Source organism: Ammospiza caudacuta, chromosome 18, assembly GCF_027887145.1.
Source record: "Ammospiza caudacuta isolate bAmmCau1 chromosome 18, bAmmCau1.pri, whole genome shotgun sequence".
NCBI lineage: Eukaryota > Metazoa > Chordata > Aves > Passeriformes > Passerellidae > Ammospiza > Ammospiza caudacuta.
In genome coordinates this window covers 5,539,558-5,565,041 of record NC_080610.1, presented here as the reverse complement: position 1 = coordinate 5,565,041, position 25,484 = coordinate 5,539,558, and the positions used below count along the sequence as shown (strand labels likewise).

At 43.2% G+C, this 25,484-nt stretch overlaps 1 protein-coding gene across 1 annotated transcript in view; it reads right to left on the bottom strand.

The window, feature by feature from the left end:
* Nucleotides 1–25,484, bottom strand: part of GCN1 (GCN1 activator of EIF2AK4) — a 38,792-nt gene that overhangs the window by 4,728 nt on the left and 8,580 nt on the right. The window contains exons 15-53 of the mRNA XM_058816956.1: nt 24,701–24,853; nt 23,866–23,958; nt 23,158–23,233; nt 22,842–23,001; nt 22,009–22,198; nt 21,769–21,893; nt 21,287–21,465; nt 21,023–21,116; nt 20,436–20,549; nt 20,058–20,256; nt 19,427–19,582; nt 16,735–16,916; nt 16,403–16,483; nt 15,799–15,942; nt 14,999–15,126; nt 14,630–14,819; nt 14,178–14,248; nt 13,290–13,455; nt 12,157–12,351; nt 11,727–11,973; nt 11,142–11,263; nt 10,718–10,832; nt 10,071–10,250; nt 9,520–9,740; nt 8,789–8,857; nt 8,522–8,660; nt 8,216–8,412; nt 7,759–7,901; nt 6,873–6,990; nt 6,496–6,711; nt 5,999–6,163; nt 5,436–5,597; nt 4,896–4,988; nt 4,509–4,652; nt 3,281–3,550; nt 3,055–3,168; nt 2,311–2,541; nt 1,471–1,664; nt 785–899 (exon numbers count right to left, since the gene is read on the bottom strand). Coding sequence (XP_058672939.1) covers nt 785–899; nt 1,471–1,664; nt 2,311–2,541; nt 3,055–3,168; nt 3,281–3,550; nt 4,509–4,652; nt 4,896–4,988; nt 5,436–5,597; nt 5,999–6,163; nt 6,496–6,711; nt 6,873–6,990; nt 7,759–7,901; nt 8,216–8,412; nt 8,522–8,660; nt 8,789–8,857; nt 9,520–9,740; nt 10,071–10,250; nt 10,718–10,832; nt 11,142–11,263; nt 11,727–11,973; nt 12,157–12,351; nt 13,290–13,455; nt 14,178–14,248; nt 14,630–14,819; nt 14,999–15,126; nt 15,799–15,942; nt 16,403–16,483; nt 16,735–16,916; nt 19,427–19,582; nt 20,058–20,256; nt 20,436–20,549; nt 21,023–21,116; nt 21,287–21,465; nt 21,769–21,893; nt 22,009–22,198; nt 22,842–23,001; nt 23,158–23,233; nt 23,866–23,958; nt 24,701–24,853 — 5,951 coding nt within the window. The remainder of the gene's footprint in view (nt 1–784; nt 900–1,470; nt 1,665–2,310; nt 2,542–3,054; nt 3,169–3,280; nt 3,551–4,508; nt 4,653–4,895; nt 4,989–5,435; nt 5,598–5,998; nt 6,164–6,495; nt 6,712–6,872; nt 6,991–7,758; nt 7,902–8,215; nt 8,413–8,521; nt 8,661–8,788; nt 8,858–9,519; nt 9,741–10,070; nt 10,251–10,717; nt 10,833–11,141; nt 11,264–11,726; nt 11,974–12,156; nt 12,352–13,289; nt 13,456–14,177; nt 14,249–14,629; nt 14,820–14,998; nt 15,127–15,798; nt 15,943–16,402; nt 16,484–16,734; nt 16,917–19,426; nt 19,583–20,057; nt 20,257–20,435; nt 20,550–21,022; nt 21,117–21,286; nt 21,466–21,768; nt 21,894–22,008; nt 22,199–22,841; nt 23,002–23,157; nt 23,234–23,865; nt 23,959–24,700; nt 24,854–25,484) is intronic.

Below are 25,484 nucleotides of genomic sequence, written 5' to 3'. Positions count from 1 at the left end.
CAGAGACTGAAGAATTACAGATTTTATCTAAGTTTTGATTCATTAAAGGGAAAAGTCATAAAGACGAAATTCATTGTTTTAAAAGATGAGTTCACAAGAGCTTACTTTACATTCACTTACTCTAAGTGTTATTTCTAGCCATCACAGGATGAGCTGGTCTCTGTGATAAACTCTTACTACTCCTCATTTAACACTTCCAAGCTTTTGCTGTTTTGGCTTCCTTATGTGACCATCCCATTACTGTCCACTTCTCCCCCAAATTTATTTCTATTTCTAGCATGTCAACAGTATCACGTCTGTTGCAGAGACTGACATAAAAAATAAATTATGAGATGATTAATTTAGTCTCCCTCATGTTACCATTGCTATCTGCAGAAGACCCTATATTAAACTGGGAGAGCTTCTCTCATTGGAGAAAAATCTGTCATTATCTGAAAAATTTCATAAACCTCACCTGAGAGGCTACAAACACATCCATGCATATAGTGAAGGCACTGCAGGCTTTCTCAAAGATAAAAAGCAAATCCTGACTGCAGAGCTACCTGAAACCTGTTAGCGAGGAGCTGCAGGTCAAACCACATGTGCAGTTGCCAGGGAAACATGAAACTGGAGGCTTTTCAGAGTTACCAGGGACTGGTCAGGAATCTCCAATTCTTGACTGTGACTACATCATTAGTAATTTTCCCAGAATTACAGATAGTAATTCTGTTAGAAAGTTCAGATTTGAAATGTAAGAACAAGACTGTGTGCAGCAGGGGACTTTTGCAGGTGGCAGCAGCAGTACCTCATCATGTCCCAGCATCCCCAGCAGCACTGTGCTAATATTCTTCCTAATGGCAGCATCCACTTTAGCACCAGCTCCTCGTGTGACAAACCGCAGTGCTTGCAGCATTGTATCCCTGGAAGAGATCACATTCTGCAGTCAGACACTGCCTCTCCCCCACCCTCCAAGAGAAGTTTGGCTCTGGATATCTGTAGATCCTTGCCCAGCAATTACACTGAGATGCCTTACGGTTTGGGAGAGTGATCCCCTCTCTGTACTGCTGGAGAATCCATCCTAGACAGTACTTCCATGTTTCTGTCTAACACAACACAGATATTTTCTGTTTGTTCAAACATTAAAACATTTATCATGTCAGGAAGTTCCTGTCTTAGGAATCTGTGCACATAGGGTACAAGAACAGCTGCTTTACTTCAGGTCAGACTGACAGTCAGTACTGCCTTTAATCTGAAAGTGGGCTGCTTGAGGATGTGCAGGAGAGAACTGGGCAGACCCCAGCACTCTTTCTCCTAAATACTCTCACAGCTCACCTGACACAGGAAAGCCCCATCACCCCATTCCTGGTTTACAGTCCACTGCTTTCATTAACACATGCATCTTACTCTAACTGGGGAAGTTTTCTCATTCATCCCAGCTCTTTCTTTGATCCTCAGTAAGCAGGAAGGTGTGAGCTGTCAGCTGCAGCTCACCTGATGGCAGAGTCATCGCTGGAACGAATTCCATTCAGGAGCTCCGTGAAGAGAGGATCCACTTTGACATGGATGACAATGAGCTTCCCAAGAGCATCGGCAGCTTTAAGGCGAACGGCGCGGTTTGAGTCTTGCAGAGCTTTGGTGAACGTTGTTTGCAGCTGGGGCAAAAACGGCTTCAGAGCAATCTCCACCTATTCCAGAGTGGAAGAAAGGAAAGTGGTGGGGTCAAGTATTAAAGAGCAGTTGGAGATCAAAGCCTGAAAACCTCTTTTACAGCAGTTTATTATCAGGGAACCCTCATTAAATCTAACACAATACTAAAACAGGAAAAACATGAAACAACAATTTACCACAAAACCTTTGACCTTTTCCAATCTAATTATCTTTTCTTCACACTGAAATACAAGGGTAGCACTGAGAAATTTTACACTATCATGTACTCAGAGCGTTTTGTACTCAGAGCACTGAATAAAAGCTCAGCTCTGTTCAAAAATACTGAACAGAGTATCTTTGAACAAAGAGCTACCTGCATTTTGCAGGTAACAATACATAAAAACGGTGGATACAGGAGAGATTAATTTCATGGTGGATTTTAATCACTTGAAGGTGGGATCAGCATTTATCAATATTTCTAAGAAGCCCAGTGTTTCAGCACTGGGTGCTTTTTTTGTATGCCAGAAGCTGCTGGAAGAATGCAATCCAGTTACAGTGCTATTCCTACATATCAAATCCACAGCAGCAGACATCCCAGCTGTATTTACATGAACAGCAACAGGTATTTCTGAAGGTTGCCATGGAAAATGTTCACAAACCACAGTCCAATACTTTGAATCTTACCTTAGCTAAAAGAAGGCTTAATGTTTCAAGCAGAGCCACCTTGACATTCCAGCTGAACCGATCTCCCAAGATTCGAATGAGTGGCCCGGTGATGCTCACCACAGATGGTTTGAGAGCTTCAGCAGAAGTCAGCTTTATAACCAGCCCTAAGGCCTTTGCTGCCTCTTCCTTCTGTTCTGGATTACCAGTTAAAACACCTTCCCGCAGCACCACAAGTATGGAAGTCACTCCCTGTCACGAAAATCGGATAAGAAAGCTTAGAAGCTAAGATGCAAGAAATATGTATCTTATTTTTGCTGCTATTATACACCAGATGCGCAAACTTGGAGAGTTTCTCTCAATTTCCTGTTGACCTTCAGCTGCCTGATTCCACATTGACAGAGCTACTTTTATTTGGTTTGATTTCATGCCTCTCCGCCTTACTAAGCCAGTTGCTATGAGAAAAGTGGTGGCGGCTCAGGGAATTTTTAAACCAGAGAAATTTGGCGCAGAAGTCCAGTGTTACTCCCCCACAAAAAGCAGCCAGTAACCATAACTTACGTGCATAACAGAACTGTCAGAGACCTCATTGCAAGAGGGATCTTTCTGTAGGGTTACTCAAGAGCTCTAACGTACAAAAAGTCCTCCAATATACAGGTTTGGAATGCCTAAATAGTCACTGCTTCTAACAGCTATATCAATCAGCTCTCCCCAAAGGTGGGGTACTGTGGCTGTGATGAATCCACACTCATTCTGATCCTTTACCTTCTTAGGAATACAGAATCCTGGCACATGCTCGCCCTTGGCCTCATTCCCTACAATCCGGATATCCCTGTGCAGGTCCTCAATGAGGGCAAGCTGGTTCCCAGCATCTAATTTCTGCAGGAGAGATGGGTAAAACAAAGATCAGGCAACATGACATCCAGATATCTTCTGTGAAGTCTTCTCAGGCCAGGCATTACTCCTGTAACCTTTTTAAGCTGCCTCTCACCTTGGTGATGGAATTAAGCGCATCCCAGCTTTCATTCAGAACTACGGGGTTGGTGTCATTAAACAGGCGAATCAAGCCTGAAACCAAGCTCCTGAGATGCCCAGTGTAGTCTGCTTTTGTCTTGGAGCAGTAGATGTTCAGCATGACAGCTGCTGCCTGTCTCATGCCCAGCTCAGGGCTGCGGGTAGCTTCTAGCAGATCTTCAGTTATAATTCTTTGTCCAACATCATCTTCCACAGACAGGATCACAGACTGGCAGTTTGCCATCTCCTGAAGAGTCCAAATTAACTTTACTTTAGCTCTCAAACAGAACAAAGCCAAGTTTAGCCCCAGGTTTCTCCATGTTATCCCCAGCATTGTCTCTAGATAAATCCTACAACGCACCCCCACTGCTAATTGTTTCTCATTAAAGAGCTGGTCACATTACCATTAAAGGCTTGACTCAGTCCTGGTGCAGACACAGGTATGACCAATTCTTAAAATTTATCAAGTGACCAAACTCTGCTGAACTGATTGCTCCAGCAGCTGCAGGAGGGCTAATTTACAAAAATTAGAGTAGCTCAGTCTCCCCCATCTTACTCATCCTTGAGAGACTGTGAGTCTTGTCAGATAACATTCTTCCGATTTAGGTAGTTTAATGCTGTGCGTCACAGCCCTAATTACAAGCATGTCTGTGGGTACATTAGAGATCTCCAGGCAGACTTGGGCTAGAAGCTGATCTAATGGCTATCCACAGCAGAAAGGCAACAGGACTCTGTCACTCATTTCTAATTCACCAACTGATTACGAAAATGTCCACAGTCACAACTCCAGGATGTTCTCTGGAGTCCAAACACCAGATGTTTTAGAAAGCAATGAGTGAGGAGTGCAGCATGCAAAATAGGAGATTTCCTCCCTGCAGCCCTTTAATCTCTCAGCCTTATACACCAAGAATAAATACAAAGTTAACTAGACTTTCTGGCAGTCCTCCAGGAATAAGCAAACTGAGAATTGTATCTTGTAGCAGGCCAAGGAGACTTTTAAATGGATACAAATAGATTTGGAAAGCATACGTTTTTTGACTCACAATATGCCACCAGGCAAAAAGACTCATCCTGGAGAAGCTAATGGACTGAATTAAACATGCAATCTGTGAATCTAGAGAACACAGATTCTGGGATGGGAAGTAAACCTGGTGCACTATCTTCAGGCAACCTGTCACAACAAAGAGCTGAGCTGTGCTACTTGCCAATTGCTCTTCACTGGTGCCCAGCTTCTCTTTGAGTGCAGACATCATGGCAGGCAGGATGACACTCAAATGTCGTGTCAGAGCATCCCCTGCCACTGAGGAGAGGAAAGCCAGCACCCGGGTGTTCACTGGGGGGGTAGTCAGCTACAAAAATAAAAAATAACACCAAAAATTGAGACAAGCAGAAAGTTTTTTCAGAAGGAGTCTCACTTTCTCTACAACATGAAATATTTATGCATCACAAGCCAGATAACAATGTTTGGAGCACAAAATCAGAAGAAAATTTCAGACTATGCTCTCCCTTTTGCTATATTGGTCCAGAGAAAACTGGCAGCAAGCAGAGAAAACAGCACAAATATCAAGTTTAAAATTTGTTTCCCATTGTACCTTTGGCACCAAGTAAGGCAGCACCACTCGGCTCTTGACAGCCATAACTTGTTTAAGACCATCCACAGCAAAGTCAGCAGTCTCTTCATTATCCTACAGGGAAACAGAGACAAACCTGAGAAATGATCTGTGACCCACTAAGCTAAGCCCTGTTTCAAGGGGCAATTTTACATGTGATCATAAAAACAAAACCAAGTTCTTCTATTAAAAAATGTTCTCATATTTGCATAGTCCCTAGAAAAACCCAAACCAAGCTCTTCTGCCACATCAGAAAGATTTTCCATTTCAGGCAATGGTGGCCAAGCAACTTCATCGGGTTACAGTGGCCACAGAGCCAGGTGTAGCAATTCTTAGGCCTAGGCTTCAGCCATAACATCTTCCCTACCACTGTCTAGGATGACTCCAGGAGGAGACAGAATACTGCTGCCATGCCCTGGTAGGTCTGCCACTACAATCCTCCTGCTCCTTTAAGTTAATTATTCAAAACTTGTCCCACAACATCATTAATCAGGCTGTTGACTAATGCTGAGCAATGCTCACCAGCTGCTTCAGCAAGAAGGGCAGGATGTCTTCAAGAGCCTGATGGCCAATTGTTGAGTGCAGCTGCTCAAATGTTTTGGCTGCAGCCTCTCGAACTTCTTCCAGAGGGTCACACAGTGCTTTTCTCACTGTAGGAACCAGGGACTCGGAGAAAAGCAGCACCTGTGGATGAAGAGATAAAATTACAGAACATCTGAAGCATAACAGATGCTCAGTAAAGTAGTGAAGAATGCAGAATTTGCACAACTGAAACTAAACTGCAGTTTGCTTGGAATAATATTGGAAGAAAAGTAAAATCCACCACCACAAATAGCTGCAGTGTTCTAAGGCTACCTAGTGGAAGATTTCTAGTATTATATCTCATAAAAGGCAATGTTTAAATTTACCAACTGATACAAATTCATACAATTTGCCTGAGCAGCAACTCAGTGTTAGTTACAAGCCCTGACTTCAGACCACAGAACACAAGCTGTATTTTTCTGTCTCAAGTGCAATACCTGCAATTTCTGTCTCAACATCAATACCTAGGAAAATGGGAATTTCACCTGGCACATGTGACTCACCGCATCCCTGCTGGTTGATTTCATGATCTCACTCAAACCGATGCAGACTCCTTGCCTCTCATCACTCTTGTCTGATCTCAGTCCATCTTCCAAGATAGGAATGATTTCAGGGAGAATCTTCTCACCTAACTTTCTGACAAGGTCTCCTAATGTCCGTGCTGCAACCTGTCCCCAAAAATGTATTAATTATTTTCCTTTTTCATAAAACTTTAGAAGGTGAACTGTGAGCATATGTTCACTTTTGACCATAAGCTACTGTTCATAGTGCAGACAGAGTGTAGGAATGGAAACAGTATTACAAATAACCATTGAGAAATAGTTCTACTATCGTCACAATCACAGTTGCCTTCGGCAGAGAACTCAGACCTGCTCATGCTCAGTACAGTTAAACTATGACAACTTTGGAGTTACTTATAGAGAAGAATTATCCTCTGTTCCTCAGGAGTTATTTTGTACAGTCACCTGCAGGATCAGGAAGGCACAACTTAATTCCTCACCGTTCGTTTATCTGCACAAGTACTGGCCAGGAATTTCAGCAGAAGCCCAAAGAGTGTTGGCAGGATTTCCCGCAGCGTGCGAGGAGTGTTTGAGACGACAATTTTCCACACGTGTAAGGAGGCCTGGCGCACCACCAGCTGCGTGTCTGAGCGGCCCATGTACAGCCCTGCCAGCACCCTGTTCCTCCTCTCCACTCCCAGAGCATTAATGATAGCCTGGAAAGAAACAGCACAGAATTGTATCATCTGCCCCTGAAATCTATAAAAAGAACAGAATGCATGATTATTCAGTCTGTCTTTCCAGCAGGCTGTCCATGCTGATTCAAAATAGGAGAATTTGAAAAAAATAAAGGCACAACAGGCAAGAACAGCTTTACCTTGTTTGACTGGGCTGTTCCAAAGTTGTCATCCTCTGAGGCAGTTTCTGTAGTCATTTTTCCAGTGACTCCTGAGATATGGAATAGGAGATCTCCAAGGAGCTGAACTGAGCTAAACCTGGCAACAGGAGCAAGTCAAGTGTTACAAACAGGGTGCTCAGGCAGTACCTGTCCAATTCTGACAGGATGTCAGCTACACACTGGAGCCAAATGTGAAGCACAGCTGGGTCAGCACTGAAATGCTGCATGGGCTGATGTGTCACAGCAGTCTGCCAACATGGCTGAAAGCAGCATGATAGAAAGGGAAGGAATGAATTCCAAACTGGAAGGGCTGAGAGAATTTTCAAATCAAAGCAATGATTCCAAGAATAGCCTTGACTCTAAAAAGGAACAAAACATTGCCTGCATGTGTCTAATCCAAACGACATCCACCTGGGGCAAGAGTACTTAGCAGCACTCAGCTAGCACAAATCATTTAGTGCAGCTAATTTTTGAGTAACTGCTATTGGCTGTGAGTGCTCCACTGCGCATCTCCATACACAGGAGGACAATAACTTGCTCAGCATTTGGAGAAATGAAAAACAGTACACAAGGGCTAAATATTGCCACATCAACTTCCTTGGAAGTGCATTTCAGAGTCACTGCCAGAATTAATAATCCAGCATGAATGCTCTGCAGGTAGTAGGAAACCTGATCCACCCTGGCAGGGCTTTGCAGACTCAAATGCTGTAGGGCATCCTAATCAAATCAACAAGCAAAAAGAGACACTTGTTTTTGCTTCACAAAAGGTCTCTGCATTTTTCTGAGGAGAAACACAGAGCCTATATCACACCAGTTTTTCCAGCACAGAAGGGAAACGTTTGTGGCTAAGCTGGTTGTGCCTTACCTTATCCTCCACAAGTCATCAAAGAGCCCATCCTCGAGCTGTGGCAGGAGCAGAGCGATGGCAGTCTCGGCGTACATGCTGATGATTCGCTGCCCCGCGCGCAGCGCCGTGTCCCGCACAAACTCGTTCTCGTCTGCCAGGGCCTGCACACAGGGGCACAAAAGGGGCTCAGAAAACTCAGCCTTACAGCACAATACACAAAAGCAACAGGAGGAAAACAAACCAATGTTTTCTCTCTCCACCATGAAAACTGAATGAACTACGGAATTGTGAATGAACAAAGATGACTTCCAAAAAATGACTAGTGACCACAAGTAAGAGATAGCAAGCTGGTAACTTAGGAGAAATAATTTATAAGTCTCTGCACATCCCACAATTATCAATATTTTTACTTAAAATACTCTGGAGGCTTATTTTGATTCTGTGATAAATAAAATTCTTCAGTTTTGCTACATACCTTAAGGATACAAGGAATGATGGGACCAACATAGGGAGTGAACTTGTCTCCAAAAGTAATTGGCAGGTAGTTGAACATCATGATATAACCATCTCGTACATGTGGAGCAATATCTACTTTACTGGCAGTTGCTACAATCTCTGGCATAAGTTTCTCCAGCTTTTCTACCCCCAAACCAGCCATAACCTCAGCCAGACCTGGGGAAAAACAAGCAGGGAACAGAGCTGATACACACAAAAAACAAGCAGCTAATCTGATTTAATATGAGAAGACCTGAGCTCAGTGCTCACACTGAGCTGTCCCCACCTTGAGCAGCACCAGAGCGATCCACTGAGCTCTGCTCATATGTCAGTGTCTCCATCAGCCACGGCAACAAATCCTCAAAGCATGACTCTCCCATACCCTTCACCATGGCCCCCAGGGCCTTTGCAGACACTGTGCGCACCTAACAGACAAGAGAAAAAGAGATCTGCAAAATGTCCAGTCAAAGGTGCTACAGATGTGCCAGACTGATTAGGACAATGTTTAACCTAATGCACTCAAAGACAGACTGTGTTTGTACAAAAGACTTACTTCAGGTACAGGATCCAACAGAGAGGCCTTCAGTCCAGGGGTCACACTGGGTAGGTAGGGAGCCAGATCCTAAAACAAAGAGCCCAAAAAGTCAGCACCAAATTCAAAATGAGAGAAAACAGTCACCTTCATGTAAAGGACATTCACCCCTTATAATCACCAAACATCCTTAACATCCTGAGAGTTTATTAGCTGCTCTCACAATACTGCAGATAAGCACAGTGAATTATTCTGCAAGTCCAAGAACACCAGTTCTGTGCAAATCACTCAAAACCTTTTTAATGCTCGCTCACAACCCAAGCAGTTTGTGTCTTAGGAAAATCCAACACTCTTAACATTTACACAAAGTTTAAATGTAGAGATTATCAGCACAAAAATTAAACACAGATCTTTAGCCTACAGTCAGGTCCTACAAATACTTTTCAAACAAACCCTGATCTGTGTTTCACTTGTTTGTTTGTTGACGCATTTCTTATATGGTAAAAATTACAAGACCTTTTTGTAGAGATAAATGGTAATAACTAGATGACCAAAGCTGACAGTCTTAAGGACCTCAGAACTGTCACTATCCTTATAGTCATCTGCTCATTTACATACATTTAATTAAGAAGCTGCATACATGCTAGTATTTTCTATCTTAACAGCAAAATCTCCAAGCCAAATAAATTGTCTCTAGTGCTTGTCACAGTGATCAGTTAGAATACAGTTAGAGGGTTTTTTCAGCACTGTACCTTCTGGTCAGTCAGGGAGTACATGTTCCCAATGATCTGGGCAGCCATTTTCCTGGTGTCTGTGGAACGATCCTGGAAAGCTCTCTGAACAATTGGCATGATCAGGGCTAAGGATGGAGCATCAATGAAATGGACAAATTTGGTATCCAGTAGAGTCTGCAGACACTTCTGAGTCTTCCTGGAGGGGTCAGTAAGAGCATCCAACAGAACTGGAGCAATTGCTGAATGTTTTTAAAAAGGAGAGAAAAGACTTTATTTGTACATAAACCAAAAATGTATCAGGATGAACTGGTGTGCTCTCATGAGATGTTTTAGGCAACAAGCAGCACAAGGACAGAGGAAACTCTATTAACAACAGATGAAAAAATGGACAGGAACATTTAAAAAGCCTGGAGGCAGACAGCTGCTGTTAAGCTTTCGTGTTTCACTTCTGTAGGATTAGTTTCATTTCTATACAAATTTGCATTTAATCGTAAATATCATGAACCTAAACCTTACTATTATAAACCACAGTCACATCAGGACATTAGAGATGCACAGACAGGTCTTACCCAGGATCTCTGGATTCCTGATGACAGACCCAATCTGCCTAAGAGCCTGCTGCCCTGCATTCTGCACCTTCACATGGGAATCTGTCAGCACTTCAGTGAGTTTGGGCACAATGTTGGGTAAGCAGGAGGAGAGCTGCTTGGGAGCACAGTATGCCATAGCCCCCAGCAATTCCACTGAGCCTGTGAAGAAAGCACACCAAGAAAAAAAAGACAAGAAAAGACAAAACACAATATTAAGAACTGACGTGAGATGATGATCACATTTACTTCAAACTCAAATCTGCCAGAGAATGTCTATCAGAGAATACAAAGAAAATGCATTTCAGCCTAAGTCACTCTATGCCACCTAAAAACACCAAAAATACTTTTATTCTGTACAAGGGAGAAGGAATATGTTAAGAAAATTCCAGGTTCTGAAGTACAGCTATAGAGACGGGATACAAACTGTCCCTTGAATATGCCAGGGGGAAAAAGGTTACTCAAATGTGTCAGGGAACTCAGCTGTAAAAAGCTGGAGAAGTTCCACAGTCCCTTATAAGACAATAAACCATCATGGCCATGTGTAGGGATGAAGGAATCCACAAGAGGGATGACAGCAAAGGGAACTGTGGGTCACTCAGTCAAGTCAGGTGCATATTGGTCCATACCAGCTTTAGTTCTCCAAGATTCCTCTTCCAGTGCCGCAAGAAGTGATGGCAAAACCAGCTTCACTCCATGAGTACTCAGATTGCTCATTACAGCTTTGGCACAGTCATCTGCAGCCTCCAAGGAGAAGAGAACACTTACAAACTGTGACACAACACTGTTTTCCTTCCTCTGAGACTCTCTGGGAACAAAGCCTTCATGTAAATAGTGTCTCACTACAATGATGCAGCTGGCTAAGTAGCTCCCAATTAATGGCCAATGAAATCAGATGCTTTCAGTTACTAAGAAGATCAAATTGTTATTAATGGTATCTCAAGGGACAGGTCACCTTCTCTATTTGCCTTGTTACAAACAGGATTTGCATCCATATCCATTCCATCTGGGTTTTTTAACACTCTGTGATAGCAGAAATTTCAAGCACCTTACCTCTCGCACATACTGATTCCCATCTCCAAAACAAAGCAGCAGGTGAGGCAGCACATGAACCACATAGGGCTCAAACAGCTTCCCTAGCATGCTGCAGAGCATCTCGAAGGCAAACAGAGCCCCTAAAAACCCAAAAAGGACAGTCAGAGGAAAATACAACTTCATTTAAGGAGGATGGGAAAAGAAAATACAATTTGCCAAATATTGTTTCAAAAGCACTGAAATCTCACAGCTGAAAGTCTCTTGCTTTCTTGCCGTTGTGTCTTGTGCTGTAGTAGGGATTTGTGGCCTCAGAAAAGGAGCTCTCCCCCAGCAACACCTGCCTTTGGAAACAGGAGAGGGGGGCACATCCATATGGTCTAGGACTAGAAATCCTTCCACCACCACAATGTGAATTGAGCAATTTTGGGACACTATACACAACCAACAGCCTCACAAGAGATACTTCCCATTTCTTTCTTGCCAAACTTCAGTAAAATAAATGTAGCTAAACCAAACACAGGGGTGCAGGAACTTCACCTGAGCACAGTGGTAGCAGGTACAACAGAAATGATGAGTATGTGGAGGAAAGCTCCTGTCCCTTACCCTCCCGCCGGCGGAAGTTCTTCTTGTCCTGGATGGCATCGGTCAGCGTGGTCATCATCTCCTGCTGCTTGAGAGAGAGGATGCCCAGGCCTTTCACCAGCCCTGCCAGGCCATAGGCTGCACCTTTGCGCTCAGCATATTTATCAGACTCCAACAGCAACTGCATCAGCTTCTGGATCATTCCTCCTGCATCTTCCTTAATTGCAGGCACCAGAGGTGGTAAACAGCTTGCCACTGACTCTTGAACCTATAAAACAATCCACCAGCCACCAGATCACAAAACAGTCATTACCAACATAAATTCCCCTCAGAATGCATCCCAAGTGAAACCTTTCTGTCACCATTTTTCATCTCTCTGCCATCCCTAACAGTATCCTGGTGTTAACCTGCCTCTGTGCGGAACCTGGCAACTCCTCCCAAAGGCACCTACCTGCTGAGATGGGGTGGACAAGGCTGCTATCAGTTTGCCAACAATTGGTTTCACTTTAGGGTCACTCTTGTCCAGATGTTTTGCCAGTGACCCCATCAGAATGACCACGCTTTGCCTGACAGCATCATAACTGGCATCATTAGGAGCATTTTTCAGGAATTCTTCAAACACTGGCAAGAGAGAGTTAACATTGTCCTGAAAAACAAAACCACAGAACTTGCCACTAGAGTCCACTCAGAATGAGATTTGCTATGCTCAGTGGACTTGTTTGTTCTTCTCTGAGCCAACAACTGCACAATCACACTGTATTTACAGTTCATTTCATGTGTCACATCACATAAGACCTTGTACCATCCCGACAGAGAACAAATATTTCCTGCTAGAGAGAAATCAGTTCTTCAAAATTAGAATCCCCAAGCCTGCCAGCATGATGTTCTGCCAAAAGCAACACAAGCTCCCAGGCCTGAACATCAGTGCCTGCTCCTCTGCTTGCCCCATTTGCCAAGGGAGAGCAGAAATATCAAACCTCACACTGTTTTTCTAAGAAACACAATGAAAGAATGACTAATATGAAAATACCCCAATTGTCATGGGCTAAACTAAAAACTACAGGCATCTGTCCAGAGGTGACTGGCACATATGAGGAAATCAGAAGCTGAGCAATTCACACCCTGCACGCCTTCCCCATCTGACACTGCTGGGGAAGAGCTGGAGGGAGAAGGATGGTCCTCAGCTCCTCAATGTTTTAAGTTTAATTAAGCCAAAAATCAGCAAGGTTTCATGTTTTGCTTTGCATGAAGCCTAAAAAAGAATTCTCATCTTTGCAGGATTAAAAGATCTATGGTCTGATTTTACTTTTATTACTCTAATTTTATACCATTTTAACTCTAGTTGATCCAGGGATATTACATTTTGTAGCAATGACAGGGATGAACACACTTAGTCAACACTAGACACTAACAGAAAAACTCTAAACACAAAAAATTCCTAAATTAAAGTTTTCAGCTGTTACAAGTAACAGCAACCTCTAAGAAATTTATAATTTTTTTTTTTAAATCTATGGGCACCAATGCAGTATCTACATATCCATTATATCTTTTTCCCCTGACAGAGACAGATACATTCAGACTTACTTTGCCATGAGTGTTGAGTGTTGAAAGAGCTGCATCCAACATGGACTTCCTGACCTCAGGACTGCGATCATTGAGAGCATCCGGCACAAAAAACTGAAAGAGGGGCTTCACCTGAGAACTGTCCAGATGCTCTGAGAGCTTGTTAAGGGCCAGTGCTATGCCACACCTGGGAAGAAGGTGATGAGCCTGTGAGCTTACTGACTTCTTACAGAACTGAGTGCTCACAATCATATTTGCTATCAGCAGCAATTACAGAAACCAAGAGCAAGAACCATTACGGAAACAAAATGCCTCACAGTGTCCAACCTCTGTGCATTTCATTACATAACTCCATGCTGCAGTCTCCCACAAGGACAACAATCCCTCAGCCATATAATAGCTTTTATCTCAATTAGGCTTTAGGGATACTTGAGCCAACTTAGACATCAGGATCACTTGAACTACTGCTGAAATGCAGCAGCTTTACAACAAGGTACATCAGCATTAAAGGACAGATTAGCTCAGCAGAAGTAGCAAACAAGATGATCTCCAATTAAACCTGTACAGAACATACAAGTAAACAGAAAGTAATTATCCAAACTGGAATTTGGCCAGCTCATTAAGGCTTGCACTGTTACTCTTGAAACAATCAATGGCCCATACGGAGGTGGGAACACGGTAAGCTAAGACAAAACTCAGTCAGTCTGAGAAGGAAAGACTGTTTTTATCAGGACATTGAGATAACAGCACCCAATATTTTGGAGTTCTGCCTGCCCCCAGTTTGCCTGAAAGGCACATGAAAACAGCAAGTCAATACAACTGCATGTAATTTTTTGTTCTAAATAAAAATCAAAACCATTTCATTTGCATGCACAGGAAGTGATGAGATCAGTCTGAATACAACTGTACCTTGCTTCCCACTGGTCAGGTGGTGATTCAGATATTACTCGTCCCAAAGCATCCAAAACTGGAGGTGGCCTCTGGAAGGAGGAAAGATTTCATTAAAATGCCTTTTCCAAGGATAGTCATGCAGAGAATTTGTTAACCACACCTGCAATGCCATTTGATAATAGTACAGAGTTATGATACCACAAGCAGGAAGCAAGTTTGAAGTCAAAATTACTTCAACTGACACTGTCCTACCACAGTCTTTCTGTATCATCTAAGGCATCCCTCTCACCTGTCCAATGGTGCCATTAGTGGCTGATAACATGAAGTTCAGGACACTAAAGTCAGTGCTAAGCTCAAAAAGGACAACAGTAGATTCAATGCACATCTTCAGGACAGACAAAAGGAAAAGTGACTAACAGCAAATAAAGCAGCAGCTCGTGCCTGTCACCCCATAGGGTAAGAGTACTTACATAGAGCTTCTCCTGGTAGATCTCTGTGAGCTTGCTCATGACCTCTGCTGCTTGATTTCGGTACTGAGCTACAGCTCTAGAAAGAGCCTCAGCCCCTGCCTGTCGCACTGCCTCCTCGTGGTAGATGACATCTTTGATCAGCAGGGAGCACAGGTCAGGCTGCAGCTCCAGACCCATGGACTCCCACAGCCTGCAGCACACACACAGAGGTAATGGGTCACCCTTCAGCAAGGAAGCCACTGCCACAAGCACAAGTGGAGAGACCTACAGCTGCCCTCCAGCTGTGGGGCAAAGCCCCTGAGTGTAGCTCCATGCCGTGGGCAGAGAAGAGGTCCCCCTAAACCCCAATCAATAAAAAAGAACCCTTACCTCTCTGCCAGCTTCTGAATCTCATCTTCAACATCAAACTTTACTACCCAGAGGCGACGCAGCAGGTTCAGTCCATTCTTCTCATCACTGTCTGGGGTTGGTAGAACCATTTGTAGCTCCATCAGTCCCTGAATTAGTTAACAGGAAAATCAGTGCAAGGATCTGATTTTTAGATACAGATGCTTTAAAACTCTTAAAACTTCTGGCAAGTCAAGCTCTCAGTGGTTGGAAGTGTGAAAATTCATGTTTGTTTGTGCCTTACACTGCCCATTTTGGTCAAGGAGTTCCTATTGCTAGTATGTGAGATGATGAGACTCAAGAAGAGTGCTCCACAGGCAGGTTGCAGAGAGGCTCTGGTGTCTACAGTCTGTTCTGCTTTTAAGTACAGACAAAACAGCTCAGGTTGGCTAAACTGGAATTTGTTTCATGGCAAAGAACACCAAGCACCCTTGAGGTTTTTCTTTCCATGATCTCAGAAGTGACTAAGCCTGAAGCTTTCCAATACCAAGGCCTACTACAGACAGGAATTTTTTGACAGCTTCTCTCTTTAAGACTAAGCTCCATCCAGTTGTAAACAGAAGGTGTTAAGTAGTCCTAATTATACCTTTTTTAAGGAAACAAAGGTGTGGATAAACCCAGAGTACTGTTTTTGCAGATAAATCTGGCACAAAGAACATGAGTCTGACACACTGCCCAAAGCCTGGCATCACAATTGAAGCCTCTCTGCATCAGTGTTTAGGGAAGATCCGCCTCCCAAAAACTTAAGGAACTTGGTGTGACCCTGAATGATTCCCACCTACCCTGAGAGCTGCATCTCGAACGTTCATGCAGGGAGACTGCAGGGCCTGCAGGAGCACATCAATCTCCTCCTGCTCGGCGTAGGCACAGCCGTCCTCCCCGCTGCTGCTCGCGCACAGCGCCGTCAGCGCCTCCGAGGCCAGCACCTACAACAGCACCAGCACGTGGCACACACCCCACTACACCCTGAACTGCTGGCAGAACAAGCAATGAGCGCTGCCACGGCACAAGAAATTCCCAAAGAACAGTGACCAAACCATGGCAAGTTCAGCCCAACTCTTTGCTTTTCATTATTGACCCTTCTGCCACTTCAACCCTTACAACACACTCAGAGGAGAGACTACTGAGCTTATCTGGCAGAGCATGGCCTTAGAGAAAGAAAAAAATGTCACCTTTGAAAGACTGAAGAATATATTTGGTGCAATAAAACCCACAGAAAAAAAGATGCAGACATTTTAATCCAAGAATACCATAAACACAGAAGAAAATTAGGAATGTATCAATCACCAGCATGAGAGACTTAAACCAGTGGGTACATTTCCCTCATTTAGATGCTGATGAAACTTAGGGAGAATGCTGACTGTGGTTATGAAGCCGAGCACTCACCTGTAACCGTGGAGAACCTGTTCCTATCACCCTGGTCAGCAGAACCAGCATGTCCCTGCGGGGCAGCAACTCTGGGCCATTCTGAAAGATTGAGGGGAGAAAAGGGTGGGGAGGAAGGAAAAAGACTTTTTATCTTGTGATTTCAAAATGCCTTGCCTATGTGTGACACTCCTTAAAACATCCCAGTCAAAACCTCAGGCTGGACAGGTACCAAAACCCAGGGCACAAAACAATCCTATACAGGTAACTCTAACCTGGACAATTAATCTGCTTTGTCCATGTTTTATCCCATGGCTCATCTGAAGGAGATAATCTGACACCACAGCTCTCACCTCATCCACCAACAAAGATTGGCCATTTCCTGATGATCTCAGCTGAGCATGGACTGTAAGAATCTGCAGGATCTTGACCAGGAACTCCTCCTTGTCTTCACTGCTATGGGGTGTCTCAATCATAACTGTCTTCAGGAGAGGAAAGACTAAGGAAAATGCTGGAGCTGATAGTGGGGCAGCACCTATAAAAAGGAAAAAACCCATCCTGTGAACACAGCTGATCCTCCATGACTTGATAATCCTCCATCCTTCATAATACTGACTGGTATAAAATGTACACTTGAGTAGCTCATAATAGATATGGCAAAGCTTCAGCCTCATACACAAAGATGCTGAGTAAACCTAAGTATTTGCCATTTAGCAGCAGCAACAGTGCAGCTCCAACAGTGGCTTTTTCAGTGTTAGGTTAAGGGTAGGACTTGATGATCTTAATGGTCTTTTCCAACCTAAGTGATTCTGTGATTCTACCTGGCTTCAATTCAAGTCACATTAGGACTCCAAATTACTACCAATGCCACAAGAGTATAGAAATACATACTGTAAAGGGAATTGAAACAATTCAATGAATTAGACAGTCACTTATAAAATTCATTTGTCCCAAAGCAAGACCCTGTTTGTCAGCTGCATTTCCTTTAAACACTTCCTACCAACCTAGCTAACCTGTCATTCCAGCCTTCAGCTAGATCCTTGAGAATTAAGTCCTTCTAATTCTGGTGCAAGATTCAGCTCCCCTCCTCTCCTTGAAAAAATTAAAGCTTTTGGATTCCTGTTGTTAAAAGATTTCGCCCCTTCCTTTCTACAGGGTCTTGGCTATAGCATATAACAAATGGTCCTTGCACTCCTTCATTAGTCTGGTTAATATTCAAGTATCAGGTGTCTACAGAAAACATTTCCTTTCTATATCCTATCTGTGCTGACAGAGAATGCCCAAGTTTAAATTTCTAAATGCAGATGAAGAGCATTGCAGATACAATACTGCAGTATTAGTCAGCTTATGTAGGGCAAAAATACTGCAAAAGTAGTTCAAGGGAGAAATATTAAATCCCCAACACGTTCTGAGCTCCTATTTAACATGAACAGCTTCAGTAAAACCCTCTCTATTTCTCATGTGGGATTTTTCTCTCTGTTTGCTCAGTATCTGTTTGCTTTTACACTTTTCTTTTTTAATTATTGGCTGGATATTTTTAGCCTTAAACCACTGTCCCTCTATACACAGCAGGAGGAAGAAAGCTTTACTGGAGGAGAAAAATGTTCTACTCACACAGTAGCTGGTATTGACCAACACAAGAAAGATTACAGGATGCATCTTGGCATTCAGCAATGATTGATAAATTCTGTCATCCACATTATAAGGAGGTGTGGTGAATCTTAGGTCTCATAGTAACCTAAGAAATTAATCTCTGCTAAATCATATCACACAAGTACATTCCAAAGAAGTTTGAAAATGAGGAAAAATCTTTTGGGAATATAGTATGATAGTATGGATAGTAGGAATATAGTATGATTTGTCCAACAAAGTGCTATGGAAACTACTGCCCTTCTCATGCAAAAGTGGGAAAAAAATTAGATATTAATATAATTAAACAATATAGGAAATCTTGAAGGATTGAAAATACTTCCACCATTTTCTTATTTTCTAGAAATGACTGAAAAAGGACTCAAATGTTAATGAATGTGCACTTACTATGGCAATAAATTGCACAGTGGTGACACCAAATTATCACTGAGATGTTCAGCACTGAAGAGGTGATCAACATGGCCACTGGTCAGCTGTGACAGTGACATGTGCCACAGTTACACCACTGAACAGCAAAAGAACTGAACTATGGGGCTAAGGGACCAAACAGAATCCCACATTTCCCTTAAAAATATACACCATCTACCACAGCAGCTTTTGACTGGGTTATTTGATGAACAGCTCCAAAGCCTGGGAGAAGTGAACCACCTCTCTCCCTGGAGTACATCCTGAGAGAGCCAAAGCCATCCCAGCCCCCAAAGGACACACCCCAACTCTCCTCTTCTGAACTGTCATCTTCAGTGGGCTGGCACAAGTACTTGTGCACTCCACTGTGAAGAAATTCTGGAAGCAACCTAAATAAAAACTAACTCCAGGAAATAATTTTTTTTAAAAATCAAGAAAAAAGGTTTACCTTAACTCAAATCATTACCTGGCAATGTAAAAATATTGGTGCTTGCCTTCATGTTATAGAGTGGAGAGAACTGCTCTTTCTACAATCATGCCAGTATAAAATATTCATGAACTACAGCACCACACAGCAAACAAGCAGAGGCCATGGGCACTTCACTGCTGTGATCACAGACAACAAGCAATTATTTTCTCTCTCCACTTAGTCTCACTGAATCCCTTATGCTAAGTGGTGCCGAAAGGTAGGAGCTGTCCTTGGCAAAGATGAACCCTAATTTCACTGCTGTTATTTCTGTATGAACCATTTTAGGAAAAAAGACTGTTATTTCATTTATACACTTAACTATAGTTGCAACATCACTTCTACTACCAGCAGAAAAAAACCCTTAAGGTTTTTCATATCTATGAACAGCTATCCAATTAAAAAAGAAAAAGTGAACTTTTGCTTGCAAAATATAATACAAACTCTGAAAACTAAACCAGTCCATAGTTATTGGAGGTGGGGGCAGTGTCAGCAGGATGTACCATATCTACCATACTTCATACCTGGCTCTCCCTTGCTGCTTCGGCTGGGAATGGTGTGGGCATGCAGCAAACTGACCACTCTGTTCAGAGCAGTAGGCAGCTCTTCCTGGCACCAGGATTCATCCAACTCACACTCTGGTTTCAGCAGGCGCAAGGTCACATGGCTTACCAGGGTACCTGGAATGGAAGAGTAAAGAATCCATGAAAGGGCTAAACCAGAAGATTTCTCGAGAGAAAAAGCCTCAGGAACACAAACTCAAGAATTGTAACAAAGCTCTGGGCAAGAGCCCAGGCTACAAAGAGGCTCAGAGCAGGAAGCCCAGCCCAGGGCTGTCAGGGGACAGATTTCTTCACAACATGTGTGAGTTACACTCACACCATCCTAACTCTGCACAGGGAAGATGGTCCCACAGTGACCAGCTGCTCCTCAGAGCTGGGCACTGACCAGACAAGTCCTTGTCTTTGGTCCCAGTCGTACCCAGCAGGAGGATCTCTGGGAAATCACAGTCATCGCCCTAAGCACTGTTCCAGGTGGTTTTTCCTCTTGGCTTCCTGTGGTACATGGTCATGATCCACAGTCTATAAGAGCAAGAATTTTCACCACCTTCAAAATTACAAACCCTGCCCTTAAAGAGCAACTGCAAAGACTCACCAAAGGTTTTCAGTCGAGCAGGCATGACACAGGAAGCCAAGGAAAGAAAAGGCTTCTTGATCCTTGGAGCAGCCAAAGGAGATCGAAGAAGTGGCAAGAAGGAACTGATGAGACCAGGGATGTACTGAGTGAGACCAGGAGGTTTTTTCTTTAAAACAGTGTCCAGGAGTCCTAGAGCTGTTTCCAGCTCATTATCAAGCTGTAGGAAAAACAATTTAAGAGATTACCATAAAAAAAAGCTCCACTGGGAAAAAAATCAATTCAATCTTATTTCTAGTAACAGAAACAAATAGGTGGCTGCTACACCATTTTCTCTCCATCAAAGTGACTGGGGTCATGGTGGTTTCAGAGGTGACAAAAAATACAACCAAAGTTCACCTCCTTCAGCTGTTTCCTTATCTGAGCCTCCCTTTCCAGCTGTGCACGCATCAGCTCCTTCTGCTTGCTTGTCAGCTGCACCTCATCCTTTATTCCCTTCTTCTTCTTAATCTCCTGCAACAGAGAGCCATGGTCATCGTTATCTGGGAGCTACAAACACCATCCCTTCAATTAGTCAGAGAAGCAAGTTGGAAACAGGGTTTTTTGCAATTTATTTTTGAAACAGTATCGAAATATCCTTCCAAGTATATACCTCTTGAGTAAAGACACAAAATGGAAATTAGCAGGTTAACAACACTTTAGTGTCCCTCGGCATAACATAAGTTTCTCTGCACTGGTCACAAATTATTTGGCATCATTAAAAAGTGCTGTCCAGCTCATTTACAGGGGATGGTATGTCACCCTCCCCTGAGCTAAGAGAAGTCAACCTTTGTTTAAAAAATGGGATACATACAGATAGAAATATTCCAAGTAGTTCAGAGAATCTTTCCCACCAGCACACAGACATCTGCCAGAAGCCATGGAACAACACACAACGTGCAGTGAAGATTCTGACCAGCCTGGAATTTCTGTTTCCATCAACTTACCTCCTTCAGCTCCAGCTCAATGATTTGTTCCTTGAAGGAATAAGCTTTGTTCTCCCTCTTCATGTTAGCCTTTTTCATACTATCCTGCTGAGCACTAAGAAGGCAAAGTAGAGAAAGAATCAGCACTGCTCTTGACTAAGGATCAGGCATAAAAATCCACAAACTGCTGTGCAGAAAGAGCATCTGACACACCCAGTCACTCAATGGCAAAAATATCAGTGGTGATCAAATCCCCAGATGCACACAGAAATTATGAAGACTTACCTCTGTATTATGGATTTGTCATACAGTTCTCCCTCGGGTGTCTTCATAATGGCAAATTCCTCTCGAGTAACCTGGCACAGAGCTGGATTCTCCATTGCTGCTGAGATAGTGCTGATGAGCTGTGGGAGCACTCTGCCAGGTAAAAGCAGGGAGAGAGACCCCACTGCATTCATAGATGACTGTCAGGAAAATGGAGAAAAAAACATAACCAGTCTTGCTTAAAATTGTCTCCAAGAAGTACACCCCCATTACATTCCAATCCCCAATTCGTTGTTCAGTGGGTATTTGAATGTTATCTAAAATTCTACTCAGTTGCTGGTACATTCTTTCCTTCTTAAATCCCAGCTCCTTTTCCTCAGAGACATTCTCTTTTAAAATCCCTCTTCCACACCTTTTAGACAGCTCTCCTTCCTTATAGACCAGTTAGTACTGAACTCCTCCAAGATATCTCCCAAAAATAACATAAGGAAAGCAGTTATCACCTGGTTCTCCAGAGTGTAGGTGGTGATCCTGGGTAAAATGTCATTCAGATGTTTGGTAATGAAGTCTTTAGGATCTATCTTCATCTTGATGAGGAGGGCTGGCCAAAGTCCTGGCTGCACTGCCACTAGCAAAAGGAATAAATGAGCCTAATAAACATGAAGCAGGTTGCTGGCAGAACAAAACAAAAAGCACAATAAAAACTCATACACTGGCCATGAGAGTCTTATCCCTGCACTTACCTACAGATGGATGATGGCTCACCAGCAGCATCTCCAGGGCCAGCTTCTCTGGCTCAAAGGAGTCCACATCAAGCCCTGCCACACTGGAGATGACACAGAGGGCCTCATGCAGCACACGAGGGGGAATGTATGTCCTTCCCAGCTCCGACAGCTCTCCTGCCTCTGTCACCAGCACCTCGTGAGGCAGAATCTGAATGGACAACACCAAACCTCCCTGAGACCTGAACACACCTCCCCACAGTAACACCAGGCTCAATGCCATCTCCCTGTCAATACCAAACATCTGAAGTTTTCAAAGGAAAGAAGGGGATAACAGCAAAACCAAAGCACAGCGATCACAGTGACAAGAAGATTAGGAATGCAGGACTATACTGGAATTGGCAAGCTGGGGTAGAATAAAACTAAAATGATCACTTCTGGCAAAGACTCTGGAAAATGTTGAGCCAGCTGGCTGGGAACATTGTGCTCAACTTCTGCAGTCTATAAGCCAGGGCTTATAAAGAACCAAGATACAAAAAAAGGAATGAAGCACTTGGTCTTTCAGCAGATACTAAATCTGCATTAAAATAATAAAAATACATGGAAAATTACAGCTTCCTCCCCAAAGTATTTTGAATATGTCTTTTCTATGTATGTAGGAAAGACTAGGCATACCCCAGACATTGATACTGTAATATGCAATAATCCAGTAAAAAGTGGCATTCCAGGAGATCATCTGGAGCTGAATCCTGTTCACATCAGGCTGTATGTCAATGCCAACAGCAAACTTAGGGCAGGGAGGTGACTGGCACCACTCAGACATCTGTGTGAGCAGACACTTGCTGGCTACTCACCTTATGAGAACTGAGAACCACTTTGAGCTCCTCCAAGAGCCCATAGGCCAGCTTGTATCCCCCCAGGGAGGACAGGAGCTTCTTCACTGTTTGCTGGGCCTGCCTGCGGACGTGCCACGTGCGGCTCAGCAGCACAGCCACCAGGGCACGGTGGTACTGCCTGCAGACAGACACAGGGGTTAGCCAGGCAGCCAGCTCTGCAGCCAAGGGGACACCAAGGCACCACGAGTTCAACATTCCCAGGCCACCCCCCCAGTGCCCACAGCAGCACTCTGGGGTCACACAGGGACTGGGGACAGCAAGGGACCGTACGTACTGAACTTTGCTTTCAGGCAGCCGCTGTGCATGATCCAGGAGCAGGCGCTCTGTCAGCTGCAGCACTGTGCACATGGCTGGGGGAAAAGACAAATATTTAAAACAGCATGAGATTTTGTAAGGAAACAGATTTTTTTTTACCTGAAAACGAATGAACAGCAAACAGGACACACTAAAACAGCTCCCCAAGCTGAGCCTCTACATAATCTTCTAATTGAAGCTAAGACAAATCCAACTCAGATCTGCCAACACTGGGAACTGAACCATGATTTCATTGAGATGTTGTTAGCTGGATCCCAGGACAATTTTCCTGACCATTGTGTGTGACCTATTTTGGTCTAAGTTGACAGAGCAAAGCAAATTATAAACACCACGCTCAGTGCTTCTGTTCTGTTAATTCCTGAGCCCTGCCAAAACAGCTTCAGTGGCAATGAAATGGGTCCTGAGTGTCAGCAGTGTCACAAGGCCCTTCCATTTCTTTATCATCTGGAATGATAAATGAGTGGTAATTCAGGTTCATCAAGAAATAAATTAATTTCTTTTCAAGCTTAGACTACAGCTACTGTAGATGTACTTTGAAGAGTACACAGCTCCTTTTAATCTGAAACTGTATTCTCCAAGGACATAGAACAGGGCTAACAACATTAGTTGTCAAATACTAAGAAACAGAGTTAAACAGCATCTGGATATACAGTAACTGCCAATTTACCTTCCTCTGATGCAGACTGCAAAAACTTCTCAGATGTAAAAATTTGTTTTTTCTCATCCAAAATCAGCTGCCAGAAACCACTCAGCTTAGACTCTGACAGGAAAAGAACAGATGTCCATCAAGGAAGTTTCAAAATAAGTCAGAACTCATCAGTGTACATAAAATATAGTAGAATTCTCTCTCCTGAAATCCCTCAAGTTACTTCTAGCCTTACTGGTCTTCAATTCTTAAGCATCTCCTTTCTCTCATTCAGAACTATAAACAGACCCAAAAAACACCAGCTGACAAAAATACTCTTCTCTGACTTATGTGTGAAATGTAAAGTCTAATTTTCCTTAATCTTTCATAGGGCAAACCTTCCTAGAAGGAAAGAAGAGGAGGGAAGTAGTGTATTGTTTTTGATAGAACACCTGATTTTATTTCCTGGCAGATGTATGAACTCAGAGAGCTCTTGTAATATCCTCTAATGGGAGACAGGATTCCAGTCCCTATGCTTCCCCAAGGTTTGTAAAAACACTACCCAAATAACAATCAAAGAATACTTCCAATGCATCAGTCAAATACTTCCAATACATCTGACCATGTAAGGTCAGGGTGAACATCTCCTGTCAGAATAAAGAGGAAACTGGAATTTGTAAAGCCATGGAAGAGTAAGAACTCTTCACTGACATGAGAGAGATGGGAATTAATCTTTCCCTGGTTTATAGAAGATCAATGATGCTCTATGTAGGAACTATACACAGATTAAGAAATAGTATCTTCTGCACACTGTCAAGAAGTGTTAACCCTCAGAACCTGTTTATATTGGATTCTGCCACCTGTTTTGTGACCTTACCAGTTTGTCCCTCAATTACAGACATCCTGCAGATCAACAAAGCTGCAGCAACTCCTTCAGTTACCATGGGAACCTGAGTACTTTGAGATGCTGCTTTTTCTACTGTCTGGATCAGCATTGGCAGCAAGTCCATTCCCTGCAATAATGTGTCACCTGAGGGGACAAAAGAGACACATTACAAAACAGCATGGTCCTCACTTTCCAACCCAAGTATCAATGGTTTTTCTGCTGCCAGGAGACAAGGAGAGGAATCAGACACACACTGGGAACACTGAATCTCCCAAAGTATTTGCCAATCACTATCACTAAACTGCAACTATGAAAAGCTCAATAGCAACCACTTGAGTCCTGTTCTCACAGACAGAACAGTCCTATCTCAATAGATTAAGTTTCTGTTCACAGGATGCAAAAGAAAATGCTAATTCAGTTACATTAAAGGAATCACTTCAAATCACAGGAAGTCTGACTTCAAAGATTAATGTTTCCCTGAGAGAGGGAAAGCAAATTCCTGGCATGCCATGACCATCTGTTTCACTTCAAACATTCAGAAGTTAAGGAATCCCAGAGGTCTACAAATGTGCAGGAAATGCTGCAGTCAAAGGGGACAGGACCAAGATGTCAATCCTGAGAGGATCACCAAAAGAGAGTAATTTCTTGAGTTCTTCATTTCAAACAGAGAAATTTTTTTTAGACTTCCCAAGAGTCAAAATCAGAGACCAAGATCCAACTGTTCTGGGTGCTACATAAAACAGAAGTATGGCCCCTGAGCTAGAATTTAGTTGTA